At 40.7% G+C, this 16,751-nt stretch overlaps 3 protein-coding genes across 3 annotated transcripts; 2 read left to right on the top strand and 1 right to left on the bottom strand.

Moving 5' to 3' along the window:
* The first annotated feature begins 637 nt into the window (after positions 1-637).
* LOC115815281 (WNT1-inducible-signaling pathway protein 2-like) lies at positions 638-9,934 on the top strand. The gene is made up of 5 exons (XM_030778239.1): positions 638-799; positions 7,400-7,616; positions 8,261-8,512; positions 8,947-9,173; positions 9,653-9,934. The coding sequence occupies exons 1-5, from the start codon at positions 638-640 to the stop codon at positions 9,932-9,934; spliced, it is 1,140 nt and encodes a 379-aa protein (XP_030634099.1).
* A 733-nt stretch (positions 9,935-10,667) lies between these two features.
* LOC115815280 (P2Y purinoceptor 1-like) lies at positions 10,668-11,720 on the top strand. Its single transcript, XM_030778237.1, has one exon. The coding sequence runs from the start codon at positions 10,668-10,670 to the stop codon at positions 11,718-11,720; it is 1,053 nt and encodes a 350-aa protein (XP_030634097.1).
* Positions 11,721-15,348: 3,628 nt separating this feature from the next.
* Positions 15,349-16,326, bottom strand: LOC115815279 (fibronectin type III domain-containing protein 11-like). Its single transcript, XM_030778236.1, has one exon. The coding sequence runs from the start codon at positions 16,324-16,326 to the stop codon at positions 15,349-15,351; it is 978 nt and encodes a 325-aa protein (XP_030634096.1).
* Positions 16,327-16,751: the final 425 nt, after the last annotated feature.

The following is a 16,751-nucleotide window of genomic DNA, read 5'->3' as shown; positions in this document are numbered from 1 at the left end:
TAATTTCAGACATTTAATAGAATATCAAAGATATCACCATTTGTCAGTATCTTTGTAAAGTGTTTTCAACATTTAACTGGAGCACTGTCACGTAATTCTAAACAAGCTGGACACATGTATTCAAGTCTTGGTTTATTAATGACTTTCAGCAATCCAGGTCACTTAAACAGTCCACAACTTGGTACACAGTAAACAGGGTTAGACAGGACAGACAGACTCATAAATGGCAATACAGAAACTAGGTCAAAACACAGAATTCAGATAAGGCAAGGCAATGACAGGGCTCAGAAACATAAGTACTGTCAGATTTTGCAAAGAGTAGACTGGGACCAAGGGGTTTAAACACATAGAACATGAGAGAATGAACGAAACACATTTTAGTTTAATAATAAGTCTATGAGCCGGTAAGATCCATCAATATCCAGAGACGGACATGGAACATAGACCGCATCAGCCAGGGGAGTAGAAATCACCAGAGAGAAGGTAAACATGGAAGGTAAGTGAAATTTTGAAATCACTGGGAAGTTGGAGTTTGCACGAAACTTGGTTGGACCCACAAACCAGGTGCTGAGTTTTTGACAGGGCAAGGGTAAGGGTCCTTCACAGATAGCTAGACCCTGTCCCCAGATTGGAAGCCATGAGCCTGACTGCAGTAGCAATCAGCCTGACCCTTGTCATCTGGTACAGCCCTCTGCAACTGAACATGGGCCGCCTCCCAGGTGCACTCTGTGCCGCGAAACCAGTGCTCAACCTCAGGAACCAAGGTCTGGCTAGGATTCCATGGGAACAGGGGAGGCTGGTATCCCAGAGTGCATTGAGTGAGACCTGTAAAAGAATGTTTTAGGGCACTGTGTGCATATTCTGCCCATGGAACAAATCAAGACCAACTGTGTTGCTGATTCAGACTATAACCCCACAAAAACCTCCACACATCAACCGGACTATGACGTAATTTCCATTTTACTCCTTGAAATAATTGGATTGTGTCATTACAACCAGGGGAGTCAGAGAGTTGATAAATGTACGGGTGAGGTGATGATGACCAGAAAGGGCAGGTGCTCATGATAAATGACTCCAACTGTAGTCTGAATGGAACTGGTGATGGGAGCAAAAGCGAGATCTCAAATGGCTGATATGAGGTCCCAGTATCTGGTACAATTACCTGCTGGCCCAGAATCTGTAAGGGCAGAAACGACGGAAGGTGGATTGTCATTGTGGACTGTTACTGGAACTAAGAACTACTTGGCTGAAAATACAGCCTGAGGAATGTTTACCACAGGAGGGGGTGGATTAGGTCTCCAAGGCTTGATTCATCCCCTGGATGGAACAATCTAACTGGACAGTGCACTCTAAGGTGCCCTGTCTCTCTCTCCACTGTACCAGTAAAGGCCCATCTAAGTGACTGAACATCATCTTTCCTCCTCAAAAAGATATATGAAAGCAATTTGCATAGGCTCTGGTCCAGGGTCAGTGGGAGAGCTGGTGTTCCAAATCCACTGGCTGGGACATCTTCGTTCACGAAGAAGAATGTCAATTTAGATAGACATTGTGATCAGTGTGTCTAGACGTAAGTTGTCATCCCAACAGGCAAGCTCATGTTATAAACCTCTCTCAACATGGTGCACAAAGCGAGTTCATTCCACCCAGTGGAATGGCCCTGAAGGTTTAAACGTAGACTGTGGCAGTGTGTGTCCTCAATGTAACAACTTTGTCACTGCCCTCTGCACCCACCAGGGGATGATCAGAAACCTTCTTAAAAAGTGTGTTAAAAGGTTTATGGGAATTAATCTCCTCGCCTCCCTTCGCAATCACAGCAGTTGCCAATTCCAGGGCTCTCCTAGATAATGATGATATCACTTCTGCCTCCTTGGAAGAATCTGACAAGTTAGATGTAGACTTTTGTGCAAAACATAGCATTGCAGCAACAACAGCAAAAAATAGGGGGGGGGGGGGGGGGGGGGGGGCTGAGGGGCTCTTGGCAATGGAGGAGGTGCAGGAGAGGCCATGGTTTAAAACCACTCTATCATCCTCATCATCTCTCCCATTTCATATCAGATCCAAATTGTCATAGCTGGTCCGGGTGATTAGTAAGAACTGTCTCAATGAAAGAAGCTGAAGCACCTCCAGGTTGAGATCCTGATGACCTTGCTGGGTGAAATCTTCTATCGTGAATGCATGAGACACAGGTGAGTCTGAAAATCAGTCTATGAGCTGGTAAGACCAGTAATCAAAAAGCCCGACTGCACAGAGTGTTGAATGGTTGGGGGGGAGAAATGTTGAGACAGGATTGTGACATGCACATCATGGTGACCATTTTGCCTCAGTAAAGGGAAGGTCATTTTTTAGTCATATCCTTTAATACAAGAGTGAATGAAATAAGCAGAATTTTGGATTTAAGGTTTTTTTATTTTTTTATCATGCACTGTGATAATAATAATAATAATAATAATAATAATAATAATAATACAAAACTTATTTGTATGGTCATACAAGAAATGCAGCTCAAAGTGCTTTACAAGACAGAAATTACACGCACCGAGTGCTTCACATGAAAACAGACATAGAATGAACATGAACACAGGGAAAATAAGATAGAACATAAGATTGAAAATAAAACTTAATAAAATAAAAATAATCTTAAAAAAATTGAATACATTGAGTGCATAAAATCAAGTAAAATACAGTATTTTAAAAGAAGTGCAGCAGTGCATAAGTGCAAAGCAAAGTGCAAGGAAAGTCATAGCTAGTTAAAGGCTGAAGTGAAGAGATAAGCTTTTAGCTTTCTTTTAAAAATATTTAGAGAGCTGGCTTCCCTGATATCTATAGGTAGTATGTTCCATAGCTTTGGGGTGTAACTGACAAAGGCTGTATCCCCGATTTTCTTTCGGCTGTTGCTGAAAATCTCAAATAAACCAGCAGCAGATGATCACAGTGTTCTTGAAGGTGCATACTTAACAAGGGAGTTAGCAATGTAGCTTGGTCCAAGCCCATTATGGGCTTTGCATATAAGGAGGAGGAGCCTTAAAATCAATTCTAAATGTCACAGGAAGCCAGTGCAGAGCAGCCAAAACTGGACTGGTTAATAGCCGAGCTGCAGAGTTTTTAGTCAGATGAAGTCTCTCAGTGGCTTTTTTCGGGAAGCCAGTAAAAAGTGTTTTACTGTAATCCAGTTGGCTTGAAATAAAGGCATGAATCAGTTTTTCAGCATCTTTCTGAATGGCCACACTTTAGCTATGTTTCTAAGGTGGAAAAATTATGTTTTCATCACCTTGTTAATGTAGCATTTATAGGCTTAGATCTGAATCTAAGATTACACCAAGACTTGTAACCTTAGATTTAATCCAGGGAGTTAAATTCCCCAGATAATTAAACAGAATTTCTCTTTTTGTTTTAGGGGCCGACGAGTAGGATTTCAGTGTTGCCCTCATTTAACTTTAAGAAATTACTGCTCATCCATTTATTTTTTGTCAAAAGACAGGAAGTAATGGAGTTTATAGCTGCACCATCATTAGGTTCAACAGAGATGTACAATTGCATGTCATCTGCATAACTATGGAAAGATACATTGTGCTCTCTAATGATGTCACCAAGTGGAAGCATGTATAATGAGAAAATAATGGGCCAGGGCAGCTCCCTTGTGTGACCCCAAAACAGATGTAAAACTTTCTCCCTTTGATGTATGTTTTGAACCAGCAGTCAGAAAGACCAACCAACTTTCTAAGATGATTGATTAGGATATCATGGTCAGTCATATCAAATGCTGCACTTAAGTCTAACATGACAAGAATTTAGATCTTATTTTTATCAGAGTTTTGTCTGAGGTCGCTGATTATGTTAGTAAGAGCACTTTCAGTGCTGTGGTATGTTCTAGAGCCTGACTGAAAATCCTCCAGGATATTGTTTTCTCAAAGAAAGGAGTTTATTTGCACTGCAGTTACCTTTTTGAGTATCTTACTAATGAATGGAAGGTTGGATATCGGCCTATAGCTGGTCAGTGCAGTACTATCTAGGTTGGATTTTTTTAGTAAGGGTTTTACAGCAGCTGTTTTGAAGGCATCTGGGAAGATGTCTGTTTGAAGAGATGTATTTATAATCTTCAGCACATGGCTTGAAACACTGTCGAACACCAGCTTAAAAAAAGCTGCAGGTACAGGGTCAGTACATGAGGTGGAGGAGTTACACTCGGTGATAGTCTTGCAAAGTTCAGTTAATGTAATACAGGTGAATTTTCGGTTACATCTTTTTTACAGGGTTTGCTGAGGTCATTTGTGTTTACATCAGCAGCAATACTGGCTCTGATTGAGGTTACTTTGTTACTGAAGAACAGTGCGAGTTCTTCACATTTTGATGCAGAGAACTGTGGAGGGGTGGGGGCAGTGTTGAGTAGCTTATCAATAGTGGAGAATAATATTCTAGACTTTCCAGCATTCGCTGTAATAATCCTGGAAAAGTAATCCTTTTCTGCCAGACGTATTACTTTGTTATAGGCAGTCATGGCTTCTTTATATGCATTACAGTGAACTGTGAGCCTAGTTTTCCTCCATTTTCTTTCAGCTGCCCGACCAATTCTCTTAATATCATAACACTATTAATGTTTAACCATGGGAAGATTCTGTCAGTTGACCTCTTTTTAACCTTTAGTGAAGCAGCAGTATTTAAAGAAGATGATATGGCACTGTTGAAATTTTACAGCCATGTCATTTAAAGAGCAGTCATAACTGTATGGAGCAAATGATCTCATAATATTAGAGAACTTTGCTTCAGCCTTACCATCTAGGAATCTCTTTTTAACCATAAATTCCCTTTTAGTCTTCGTTAAGATTAGGTTGGCATCAAAAAACACACAGTGATGGTCGGAAAATGGTAATTCAAGTACTGAAACATTATCAATGTTTAACCCTGTTGTTATTACTAAGTCTAAAATGTTACCATGCTGACAAGAGGCTTCATTTGCACGTTGGGTAAATTCAAAGCTGTCCAGTACATTTACATGCTCCGTAGCTTTGGAGTCATTCTTTTTGTCAATATGAATATTCAGGTCTCCATTCAGGATTAATCTGTCATATCTAGTTATACCAAGTAAGATAGGCTCTGAGAATTCCTGTAGAAATAGTGATCAGTATCTTGGTGGCCGATATAATGTAATGATGAGCACTGATAATTCTGCTTTGAGCTCAAGAGCAAGATATTCAAATGATGAAAATTTTCACTGTATGTGGCAGTGCACACAGTACATGGCAAATGAGCCTTGTGTTAAAGTTGACCTGTGGAGTTTGTATTTAGGCCACTTAGATTAATGGTGTGTTCATGAGTTTGAGATGTTGGGGGAAAAAAAACAGTCCAAAATGCAATTCACGTGTCTATAGCTACATTGTCCACACTACTTGTTCAAGTTAATGCACCATAGCTATTTCGACATACATCATTTTGCAGGACTTGTTATTTTTGTCTGGCTCTTTGGAATAAACTCTCTTCTTTTTACATTGTCCAAATGTAAACCAGTCTAGAAAAGCCACAGAGTTTAGTTTATAAGTCTCCTAATGCCTATGCCTATCTTAACACTCATGTGAGTTGAATGAAAGTCAGGAATTACACGTTTTTAAAGGTCAGGTCTTTTAACTGCAGGCTCTGACACGCCGAAAAAAAAAAAAAAGAACACCCAAATCACAAGGAGAAATGTGTGATGCTATTTCTTAAGCAGTTCTTGGAAGAGGTTCGCTAGTTTTGTAATGTAGTGATGTCACAATGCTACATTTCTTTTACATGTCAGGAAAGCTTAATTCCCGTACAATACATTATTGCAAATTCAAATGAAGTATGACCAACTATCTGCTTGGCAGATGTAGGAATCAGTTTTAACAAAGGAGCAAACGTCACTTTGAGACATTGTAGGTAGCATATTCTCAGAGGTTGTGTATGCTATATTTTAACAACTGGCACGTAAATGCTGCTCACAACAAATTTACTTTTGTCCAGTCCCAGTGTAAAAATGTTAATCATCTTAACCATAAATTAAAATTAAGTTTGTCAGTCTATTGATAAGGTCAGGCTATATTTCCAGAATAAACTACGAATAATGAGACAGATCAACCTGACCCAGCCCCAGCTTGTTAATGAGCCTTTTATATTTGCTTGAATTTATCATTTCCAAGTCTCACTCTCGATTTTATCACTGTCAAACTCAAAGTAACAGAGATTTCTTTCTGCTGATGGCATGTATTTAGGGGTGATGGACTTGCGTGAATTCAGAAAGCAAGGCAAGTCTGAGTTTCAGACATGGATCTTTTATGTTACAACCAGTCCAAATAAATTTAAAATAAATAAATAAATAATAAGGATACGTTAGATAGGAACCTTGGAGAGTGAACAAGTATGACAACATCGTTATGTTGCCCCTGGGCTTTGGCTTTCTTCTTGCATTACCTGCGCATGTTGCCTCTGGGCCCATTTTGTTTGATAAGTACCCATACAATCATTTTCACAATACATGCATGTGCTTCTGATCTTTCATTTTTCACTTTGGTGAGTTCAGCATACTTAATTAACATGCTGAAATAGCATAAATGCATTTTCACACCAACTCTTATGGGCATGTGCCAGATACTTGAACATGACTGTACAAGGAGTGGCGAGATCAAACTAGTACAGTTTTCTAGACTTTACCAAAGACAGCAAGTCTTCATTACCCACTCTACTCTTAAAATACTGCTGTGGCTTTCTAGAGGCGCAGAAGACAGTCATACATTTTTCAATCTTGAAAACGCACATTTTAGTGATAAAGATTTTTGTTTTTCACATTCCAGAGTAATAAAAGTAAATACAGGTGCATACTAAACTGCAGTAGCCTGCTGAGAAAGGGGAAAATACGGCAAGGCCTTGAGGCAAACGGAAACGGGCAGTGTGAAGGAAGAATTAGAAATATTTTTGATTCGCGTCCAGATTCTATTTACACTGTCCGCCTGTGACATCAGAGCCCAGACTTTAAATGAATAGAAACTGGGCAGGGAGTTTGCTAACACCAGCACTTAATAGCATCGCAGTCATCCTAAAAGGACAGTGAGAACAGCTTGGTCTTTCAGGATGAAGAGGAATAGAACAGATAGTTTGCTCTCCGGTTCTCTGCTGTTCTGGATATTCACTCAGGTTAGAATCCTCTGCTTTGCTCTAACTTTTGAAATGTGTAACAGAGTTTCATACATTTATCTCAGATTCTAAAAAAAGCTTTGTTAACGTGACAGCGGAAATTAACAGAAGTCTGTAAGTGCCACGAAAATGCCTGAATGCCTGTGGTAACGTTTGCCAAACTGTCCAAGAGTTTAGGACTAACCGAAGTGGTGATACAGATGAATGATGATTTTGATCTTTTCAAATTACGCCCAAACTCCACCCTCTGTGCCAGGTATCCTGCCAACTGTGTGGTGATCTATGTCATTGTCCCTGGCCACCACCCCAGTGCCCGGCTGGTGTGCCACTGGTGCATGACGGGTGTCGCTGTTGTCAGATCTGTGCCAGGCAGGAGGGTGAGTCCTGCACTGACAAGAACATTTGTGACAGTCAGAGAGGTCTGCAGTGTGACTACAGTGCCAGTTACCCAGGAGGAGAGGGAGAGTGTGTTGGTGAGTATTACCACGGTTAAAACAGAAGTACAAGTAAACTGGATGAATCTTCTTTTCACTCAGAAGTAGATTCATTAATTCACTTGAAATTCACAGTAACTGATAGATAGACATAATGCAGGGATCTGTGTTGTAAACTGTGGAGTTCTTTTGTCAACCATTCTAAGAAGCTGTTCTTACTGAGGCAGGTTCTTAAATTTCACAGTGGTGCTTTCTAAACCGACGAAATAACTCATACTTCTCATTTGCTAGGCTTTGAAAAATGCTGATTGCTGCAGGGGTACTTGAAACTCGTGTTAAGTTATATGCCTATCTGTCATACACATGTGAATAACACAAACAATTACACCATGAGTAACTGTGATCTAAATTTTAATTTTCAGATTGAATTTCATACTCTGCTCTTGCGTCTGTTTTCAATTTGCCAATCTGAAAGCTGTATGCCTACAAAATAATAATTAAAATATGTGATGTTCCATGAATTATTATATTGCATGCCTGGCTGGTCCACTTTTACACTCCCAGCTTAAAAAGTGGAACACATGTAAATTTCATTGAGAATCCCCGAAGTAGAACTTTGTTGCTTCAGTGTTAGTAACACTTAGTTCAGTACAGTCGGTAGACTTTCTCTATCTCATCTTCAGATCGGAACACGCTTGGCTGTGAACTCAATGGAGTGAGGTACGAGGAGGGCCAGACATTCAAGCCATCATGCGCCCAGCTATGCCACTGCCTGGGTGGTGGTATCACATGTGTTCCTCTGTGCAAAGACATGCAGCAGCCACTGGGTCCGAGTTGCCCAAACCCACAACTGCTAAGGCTTCCAGGACGCTGCTGCCGAGAGTGGGTCTGTGGTAGCCTGGACAACAGCATTCCTCAGGACACTGCTGCCACAGGTACACGGCCGCCAGAGACCTACCTGGGAGAAACATTTATGCCTTTGCACCGGTGCACAGGCTTTTTTGTACCCATGCCGAGATTATATTTCCAGTTCCAAAGTGTGTGGTCTTTCAGAGTTTAACAGATTTTTTTTCTTCTCTTTTCAGTTTCATTTTGAAATTTGTTGGCGAGCTGTGTTTGTGCAATGCTAAATTCCGTCACCAGAACAGAGGCCTCATTTTCCACATTTTGTAAAACAGCCAGCAAAGTTTTAGAAGCTGAAAAAGCTCAATCATCAAGTTCTTGAGATGATTAAAAGTTGTCTTTAAACAATCCCAATTGGCAAGTTCAGAACTGAGTCAGTATTAAATTAACCAGTTGATTAAAAATGCAGGAGCGCAGTTCTTAATGAAATTTAGAAGGATGTCATTGCTTTCATTCCCATCCCCAGTGGACAGAACAGACAGGTTCTGGCAGGATGTGCCAGGTCTGAGTCACAGCGTGTGGTCAAACTGCATCGAACAGAGTACGGAATGGAGCCCTTGCTCGCGCAGCTGTGGACCAGGCGAGTCCAAACGCATGTCTAACATCAATCGAGCGTGCCATCCGCAGACACAGATCCGTTTGTGCCAGATCAGACCCTGCCATGCTGCTAAACCACCAATCAGAGCCCACATGGTGAGTAATCAGGGTTACCTAAAACCCTCAGGAGACTTTGTAAAGAACTGTCTTAACATGATTTGAATCTCACGCATTCATCAGGGATGGAAGCGCAGCAGAAAGAAAAAAGGAAAACATGACAATGATTTATCCCCCTACATGTTATGTTCATATCAGAACACTTTAAGACCAGTAAGCTAATTCCAAAGCTCAGTTCACAGTTAAATAAATACACACATGTGCAAATGTACACAGTTCAGTAAACAGTGGTCATAAGGTAATAAGTCAAAAAGGGCCAAGACTGATAGTATTATTCTGATTGGGCTTTGTTTAACCTGCCCATGTTACTTTTCCTTTCTCTTTCCCCCGGATGCACTTTGGGTTTATTGTCGATTTACTGTCCTTCTGGAAAAGGACTTCATTTACTGTATACGTTTTTGTTTGCCATCTGTTTGTCTTCTGTCTTGCTCATCCTCCATCATGGGCTTGAATTTCAGGGCACTGGTATGTGCAAGAGCAGACACAGATCTCCACTACCCATTCGCCTAGAGCATCACGGCTGCTACAGCACGCATGCTTACAGACCCCAGTTCTGTGGCCTCTGTTCAGATGGCCGGTGCTGTAGCCCGCTTCGGACCAGAACCATGCAAATGGGTTTCCTCTGTCCCAGTGGGAGAGTGATTCAGCACCTAGTGATGAGGATCGAGTCCTGCGTCTGTCACTACAATTGTCCTGATTCACTTTCCGCAAAGTCAAGAAGATTCATATCCAGGCACTAAGACTTGCAGAGATCCTGAAAATATACAGATGTATTCTGAGGAACATTACGAAATCCATTGCACATATGCTTAAGATTCAGTTTCCCCAGAGGACTTCGCCCCTGTGGTGTTGTGCTGCTCAAGAGAATAATTTTAAAAATTGCAGCAGGGATGCTTGGATAAATGGAGAAAACTTAAAATGTTTTGAGATTAAAGGGCTTTCTAAACTATCTCTGATCCATTAAATACATTTGATTTCACATTTTTTATGTCCGAATTGTTGACCATTAGTCTCTGCAACCCCATGAAAAAAGTGTAGAGGGTCTTTGCATGTGCCTGCGTGCGTGCGCGTTAGTGCGAGCGTGCGTATGTAACTGCCACGATATCATTCTATACGGCACAATCAGAATAATCTATATGCGTACAGGTCCTTTTTCCTGTCACAGGTGACTGAGTGTTTACTGGAACGTTACATTTTTTCCGAAGACATGTTTGCCCTAAGGGTAAGAACACGTGCAAGGAAAAGTACGTTTAGGTGACGAACACATTAACATTCGGTCTCTATATTGGTCATCTAATAGCCATAATGTCATTTGCATGACATGGAGGTGGCGTGTGCATACTATTATTTCTCATTTAAGGAAGTGGGCGTATCGAACTTTCAGTCTTCAGTTTCATACCAAGTCACTCTTGTAGTAAGGCATTATTCTAGAGCAAACGTCATCTTTCAGTTTGCGGTGAACATCATTCAGAAATGGAACCAGTAAGTGCTCAGAAAAATTCTACGTGCCAGGAGATAGATCTACCTTTTACGCATAAATTTCTGCCTTCTGTGTACATTGTGGTATTTCTTATTGGAGTTTTCGCCAATTTCTGGGGATTAAAATCTGTCTGTACCAACTGGAAGGCGCTTGGGAACATAAACATATTCATCCTGAACCTCGGTATTGCAGACCTTTTATATGTTTTCACTTTGCCTTTTCTGGTTGTTTATTATGCGGCGGACAGCAAGTGGCTTTTTGGGCAGGTCTTCTGCAAAATCACAAGATTCTGCTTTAATTTGAACCTCTATGGCAGCATAGGCTTCCTCACCTGTATCAGCATATACAGATACCTTGGTATCGTCCATCCGATGAAGGTTATGGGAAAAATAAATAGCACGGTCTCTGCGGTTATAACCGTTTTAGTGTGGACCTTGGTTTTCATTCAGATTCTTCCAGACATGTTCTTTGACAAGTCTGCACCAAATTCCTCAGATTCGTGCTACGATACAACAAGCAACCAGTGGATCAAAGATTACCTGTCGTACAGTTTAGGGTGGACTTTTACTGGATTTGTTATCCCTTTGCTAATAATTCTGGGATGCTACGGCCACATCGCCTTTGTACTTGCCACCAAAGCTAACATCAATGTTTTGCTTAAACAACGCTGTTTGAAACTGGTTTTGATGCTGACCGTTTTATTCGCCATTTGCTTCATTCCTTATCATGTGCTTAGAAATTTGAATTTAAAGACAAGAATTTTGAAAATGGAGGGAACGTGCCATGCGAGTTTTGACGACATCTACATCGCTCACCAAGTGTCCCGCGGACTTGTGTGTATGAACAGTGCCATCAATCCTTTGATATATTTGGTCGGGAATGACAACTTTCTCTTGCGACTACACAGCTTTTCCCAACGAGCCAGGACGTCTCTTGTTCACATTACGGGTAGAGTCATCTACCGAAGAGCACAAGAGGCGCACTCTACGGACAGTCCTCGTGAAGAACGTTCGTCTGGGCTGGAGAGATTTCAGCTGTGTGCGTGAGTGCGTGTGTGTCTGTTTGGGAGAGAGAGACAGAGAGAGCGCGCGAAATATTTATTGCAAATTTTATAGTGCCATGCGAATGTATCCGTGTGATTGTTATCACTGCTAATAAGATTTTTTCATAGCTGTACGTTTTTGTTGGTTTTCGTTTTGTTTGTTTGTTTGTTTGTTTGTTTTTGTAACGTGTGCCTTATTCTATGTGAGACAGTTTATTAATGTGGACGCTTTCTAGTGTTGACGAAATTATCCGGATATAGGCATTTTATATATGCATTCCACTGACTAAACTGAAACGCCAGTGTATTTAGTCAATCCTGCGCCAAATCGCTGCACAGTCTGAGTGCAACATTCCGACAGCGGGCTAGACATGTTGTCAACACATGTGAACGGCAACTGACGTTGCATCCTAATATGGAGTTTTGTATAAACATTTTGTATAAACCAAACAACTTGAAAATTGTCTTGAAGTTTCAACTCAGATGAAAGAACGTTATCAGGATCTGAATACAATGAGTTCATATTAAAAGCTGCTTTGTTTGGCATCTACAGTAACAGACATTTTCTGTGGTGAGAAATGTAGAGTCTGACACAGAGAAAAGTGATTTATTTTGTTGCTCTTAGTACAAATAAAAGTTAGTTGAATTCCATTATTTGCATTCCATTACTAATGGGACACTGACATAACCCCCCCCCCCCTCAAATTATTATATTATATATTATTATAAAACATGCAGTCAAACCCCCCAGTCCCAGTATGTAGCTACAGTATTTTGGTGACATCAAGAGAAACTCCGGATCAAGCTCCAACAGCTCCACCCCAATCCATAAACTGAATTTAGCACAATGTCTGCAACTACTGCTTCTATTACATGCATTCCAGGAATGCCGTTAACTATTACATGGCTTTCCAAATGACATGACCAGGTAATATTACAAAGCAGGATTTGGCATTTACCAAGGAGCTGCTGTTTTGATGTACATGCAGGTATGAAATATTTAGAGCATGGGTCACCAACATGGTGCCCGCGGGGACCACATCAGCTGCCCGCAGGCCAGTTCTAAAAATAGCACTAATCACCAACGAGCTCAGTCTAAAATTTTATTTAATTGTATTGTGTTTATTTAAGTCTGTTTCCTACCTTGTTGAATCATTCTGAATAATTATTGTGATGAATCATTGACGTGATCAGTGTCTTCACGTAGAATATCATTAATAATAATATAAAATTAAAGGTAAACCGTGCGACTTTGTTCTTTCAGAAGTGTTATCAAACTGGTAGCCCTTTGCATTATTCAGTATCCGTGGAGTAGCTCTCAGTTTCAAAAAGGTTGGTGACCCCTGATTTAGAGAGTGAGTGGATTAACTACTGATTTGAAAAAAAAAAAAATTCTAGATGAGCTGCTATAATACATTCTTTATATGAGATATATCACCATATCATACAAAAATTCACTGGCAGTGCCCTGGGAATTACCACCCTGCTTCCGGGCAGAATGTTGTCAGGACTAGTGGGTGGCAAACATCCTGTTAGCTTCCATTACCATGCTCTCCTGCACCCCTTTCTACATACAAACTTATTCAATACTCATATCCCCATGTGTGGGAGCCAAATGTCAAGTGTAGTAAAGCATTTATCGTGTTCAGTCACAGGGCTGCTTTATTTTAATGTTTGAGATTTTGTGCTGTATGAATGTGCTGCTCCTAAAACCAGTCTATGTCTGACAAGAGCTCCATAAATTAAGTTGTTTTGTTCTTTTGTAATGGAGGAGAAGTAAAGTAACCAAATGTTATGATGTTCAACAGACTCTGGTTACAGACAGTGAGCAATATGAACGTCAGTGGGGACATCACACACAAACTAGGTTACATCAGAGGTGATGTTCTTGGCACATCTTTACAGTATGTGGTTTTCTATAGTATTCTCTTCTTTGTATCAGTGCCAGACTATTTATTGGAAGGATACCTAATGCAGGACAGAGATTCATATGCAAAATCACTGACCAAACTCATAAAACAAAAACTTCCCCGCCGGCTTGTGTTGTTGTTTCCAGAGCAGACACATTTCTTCTAAATCAGTCGTAGTGGAAACAACAGTAAAGTAAACAGAGGAAAGGGAGGGTGGAAAACTTTACTGCGGTGTAACGTGTCATTGTGTTGTGCTACTGCAGTTGCGCTGTGCCTCATTGCATTATGCTCTCGCCTTCGTGTTTTGCTTCATTGCGTTATGGTTCTGCTGTTGTGTTATGCAACACGTAGACCGCCCAACGACACATCTGACAGACTACATCCACTGACGCTCTGGGAGTTTCAAAAATTTGTGCGGTGCCCTCTGCTAAATGGGCTTCTTGTGTCCATTAAGCATAATTGCTACACACAAACAAGGCAAACTTCCTCTCTGTTTCACATTTTGAAGTCTCTCACAAGCCATAAGCAGGAAAGTGATGTAATGAGAAGGAAGTGGGTGAATTTGCGAACAGCTTGGAGTCGGATACAGACTGGCAAGTGGTCAAAGATTCTAAATCATGTTTGAGTTCCTGCTTTCAAAGTGCTCTGGAATAATGAAATAAATCTTAAATTTTCTCATAGTGTCTCAAACTTTCTAAATGCCAGTCTGGACAATATGACAGATGGCAAATGTTTTTCAGTTTATTCAGGGATATTTCAGTTAAATTCAGACATAAACTCATTACAAGAACTCATCATATTAGCATACGCATAAAATATACTGTTTCTGGTACTGAAATTCACTAAAAACTTCACTCCTTCTAGTAATTAGCATTACTGTGAATAACTGGAGGCCTTAATGCAAACTATAATATATTAATATCAGCTTGCCAGACATCAGAATGTTTCCCTCTAGATTTCAGCCTCTAGCTGTCAGTCCCATGATATCAGATCATTTGTAATGGTGTTGAATTAGGGCGGATATGTAACAAGTAGTCAATTGCCTTTGCCTGGCAACTGTACCAGCTTCTGGTCAGTCACTGGGAAACAGTTACCATTATGATGCAATTAAATATTTGTTGTATGATAAAAGTTCTGCCGTAATTTGAGCATACAACCTAGGATATCAAGTTCACTATTTAAATAAGAACATTTTCAAATGCTGAAATGTAGTAAAAAAATTATCTGTAGGATGTCTAATTTGCATAAACTATCCATTTAACGGATTTCTCAAACAAGCTGCAGGTGTGAATTCATTTCAGACTTTGAAAGTCATCATGATTGCAGTGCACTTGTGTTGCGGTAGATGAGGTTAATCTGTGAGACCCAACACCTAAACCTGTCACATTTTCAGTCATGTGAAATTTTCAAAACTTATTCAGAAAGAGGGAAGTCTCTCAACCAACTCTGCATGTTTTACACTCACATGATAAATGAGGATTCAGTTAAGATTGCTAGCTACAATCAAGCAACACTCTGTGTATCCCACATGAATGCTGACACACATCTGATGAATTATGTTTATCTTTGATTCAGTTACAACATTCAAACATCAGCCTTTCTAGTGAGGGACACGATGATAGCTTTCAACACCAGTTACGAAGCAGTAGCAAAACTCTCCGCAGAACTTCATTTGATATAAATTTAATTCTTGTCTTATAGATTTGTGTTTCAGTATCTGCATTACCATGGAAACAGTGCTTCCTTTGTCTCACAACTATCAATGCTCTGTCCAGCGGTTCCTGAGGCAGTCCTTAGGCTGATGCTATCATTCCAGGCTCCATACACCAAAGAACACGAGTCAACTCTCTTCACTGTGAACTCGTAACACTTGTCTGGCATCAGGTTGTTGATCTGCATGCAGTAGGTCGCACACATCAGTGTGCCCATCTGACTTCCTTCATAGCTATTCTCCGGTTGAAGGAGTTTGTAGCTAACTTCAAACTGTTCCCCTGGTTCGTGTTGCTCTTGTCCAGCGATGCACCAGTGCAAGATCACCGAATCAGGGAATGCCACAGACTGAGAGCGGTCAAAAACCACGTGCATCTTGATGATGAATGCTAACCGTATCTGTGGGGCCTTGGAGTTACCTAAGTCAGAGATTAGCCGATGTTTGATGTGCAGCCCTCCAGGGACCATAACTTTGTCAAAGTTGGCCACCAACTGCATGAGTACACCGATCTTCTCCAGCAGCAATGCCTCCTGATTGATATATGATACCATGTTGCATTGCTCAAAGAGGACCTCCAACTCCTGCCTGCCTCTACACATTTCCTCATAAAGATCCTCCAGAAGGCTTAGCTGGATCTTGACCTGGCTGTTGCCGACCTTCTTCATCCGCTGGAACCTCCAGGGATCGATGAGGTGTAAAAGGGTCGAGTTGGACAGATGACTCTGATCATGGTGAGACAGGTCCTCGCGGATCACCTCGATGTAGAAGGAGCACTTTTTCAGGCCCTCCAGCTTGGCTTTGTAACTTTTGAGGACTGAAGCGGGGAACACAGAGGTAAGGAAGTGGACAACATGATCTTTAATGTTAAAATTTGCACTCCATGTGACTATATTTGATGAGTTCCTGTTATTACTATCCCCACTTTGACCCTCAAATCTAGATCTCATAGGGTAGGGCTGTTCTGACTCTTCAGGATCTGGTGTTGCCATCCTCTGTCTTTTCATATCTGCAGCACAAACAGGTTGGTCTTAGAAGTCTTCATAAAACTAATAAACTGCCAGTTTAACTGTTTCCATTTTATCATGTAATAGTGATCCCAGAAGGGCTTCTCGTAGCCACAGACAAGTAAATTGACCTACAATGTCATTAAGTAACAAAGTTGGGATGACTTGTAACCTGGCAATGTACTGGTCTTCCGCACCTGTATTCTGGCATACTATCAACATTATTATTATTATTGACCAGCGTCAGTTTATACCTTTCTGATATCCTGGATATGTCCCTGACAAAAAGTTTCAGATTTGACAATCATAAAGTTTTTTAAAGGATCGGACTCAAACTAATGTTCGATTTACATAGTGTTGAGCGTGCCAGTTGTGCTTGGCCCAAATGTAGATTAAAAAAAAAAAGTTAG

This window comes from Chanos chanos, chromosome 6 (assembly GCF_902362185.1).
Source record: "Chanos chanos chromosome 6, fChaCha1.1, whole genome shotgun sequence".
NCBI classification, from domain to species: Eukaryota; Metazoa; Chordata; class Actinopteri; order Gonorynchiformes; family Chanidae; genus Chanos; species Chanos chanos.
This window is presented reverse-complemented; position numbering and strand designations above follow the sequence as displayed.

Excerpts from the sequence above, each read along its gene's own strand:
- LOC115815279 (XM_030778236.1), bottom strand. The coding sequence starts at position 16,326 with ATGGCAACACCAGATCCTGAAGAGTCAGAACAGCCCTACCCTATGAGA.
- LOC115815281 (XM_030778239.1), top strand. The coding sequence starts at position 638 with ATGAGCCTGACTGCAGTAGCAATCAGCCTGACCCTTGTCATCTGGTAC. Across the intron at positions 800-7,399 it reads CATGGGAACAGGGGAGGCTG|GTATCCTGCCAACTGTGTGG; the intron begins GTATCCCAGAGT and ends CCTCTGTGCCAG. Across the intron at positions 9,174-9,652 it reads CACCAATCAGAGCCCACATG|GGCACTGGTATGTGCAAGAG; the intron begins GTGAGTAATCAG and ends CTTGAATTTCAG.
- LOC115815280 (XM_030778237.1), top strand. The coding sequence starts at position 10,668 with ATGGAACCAGTAAGTGCTCAGAAAAATTCTACGTGCCAGGAGATAGAT.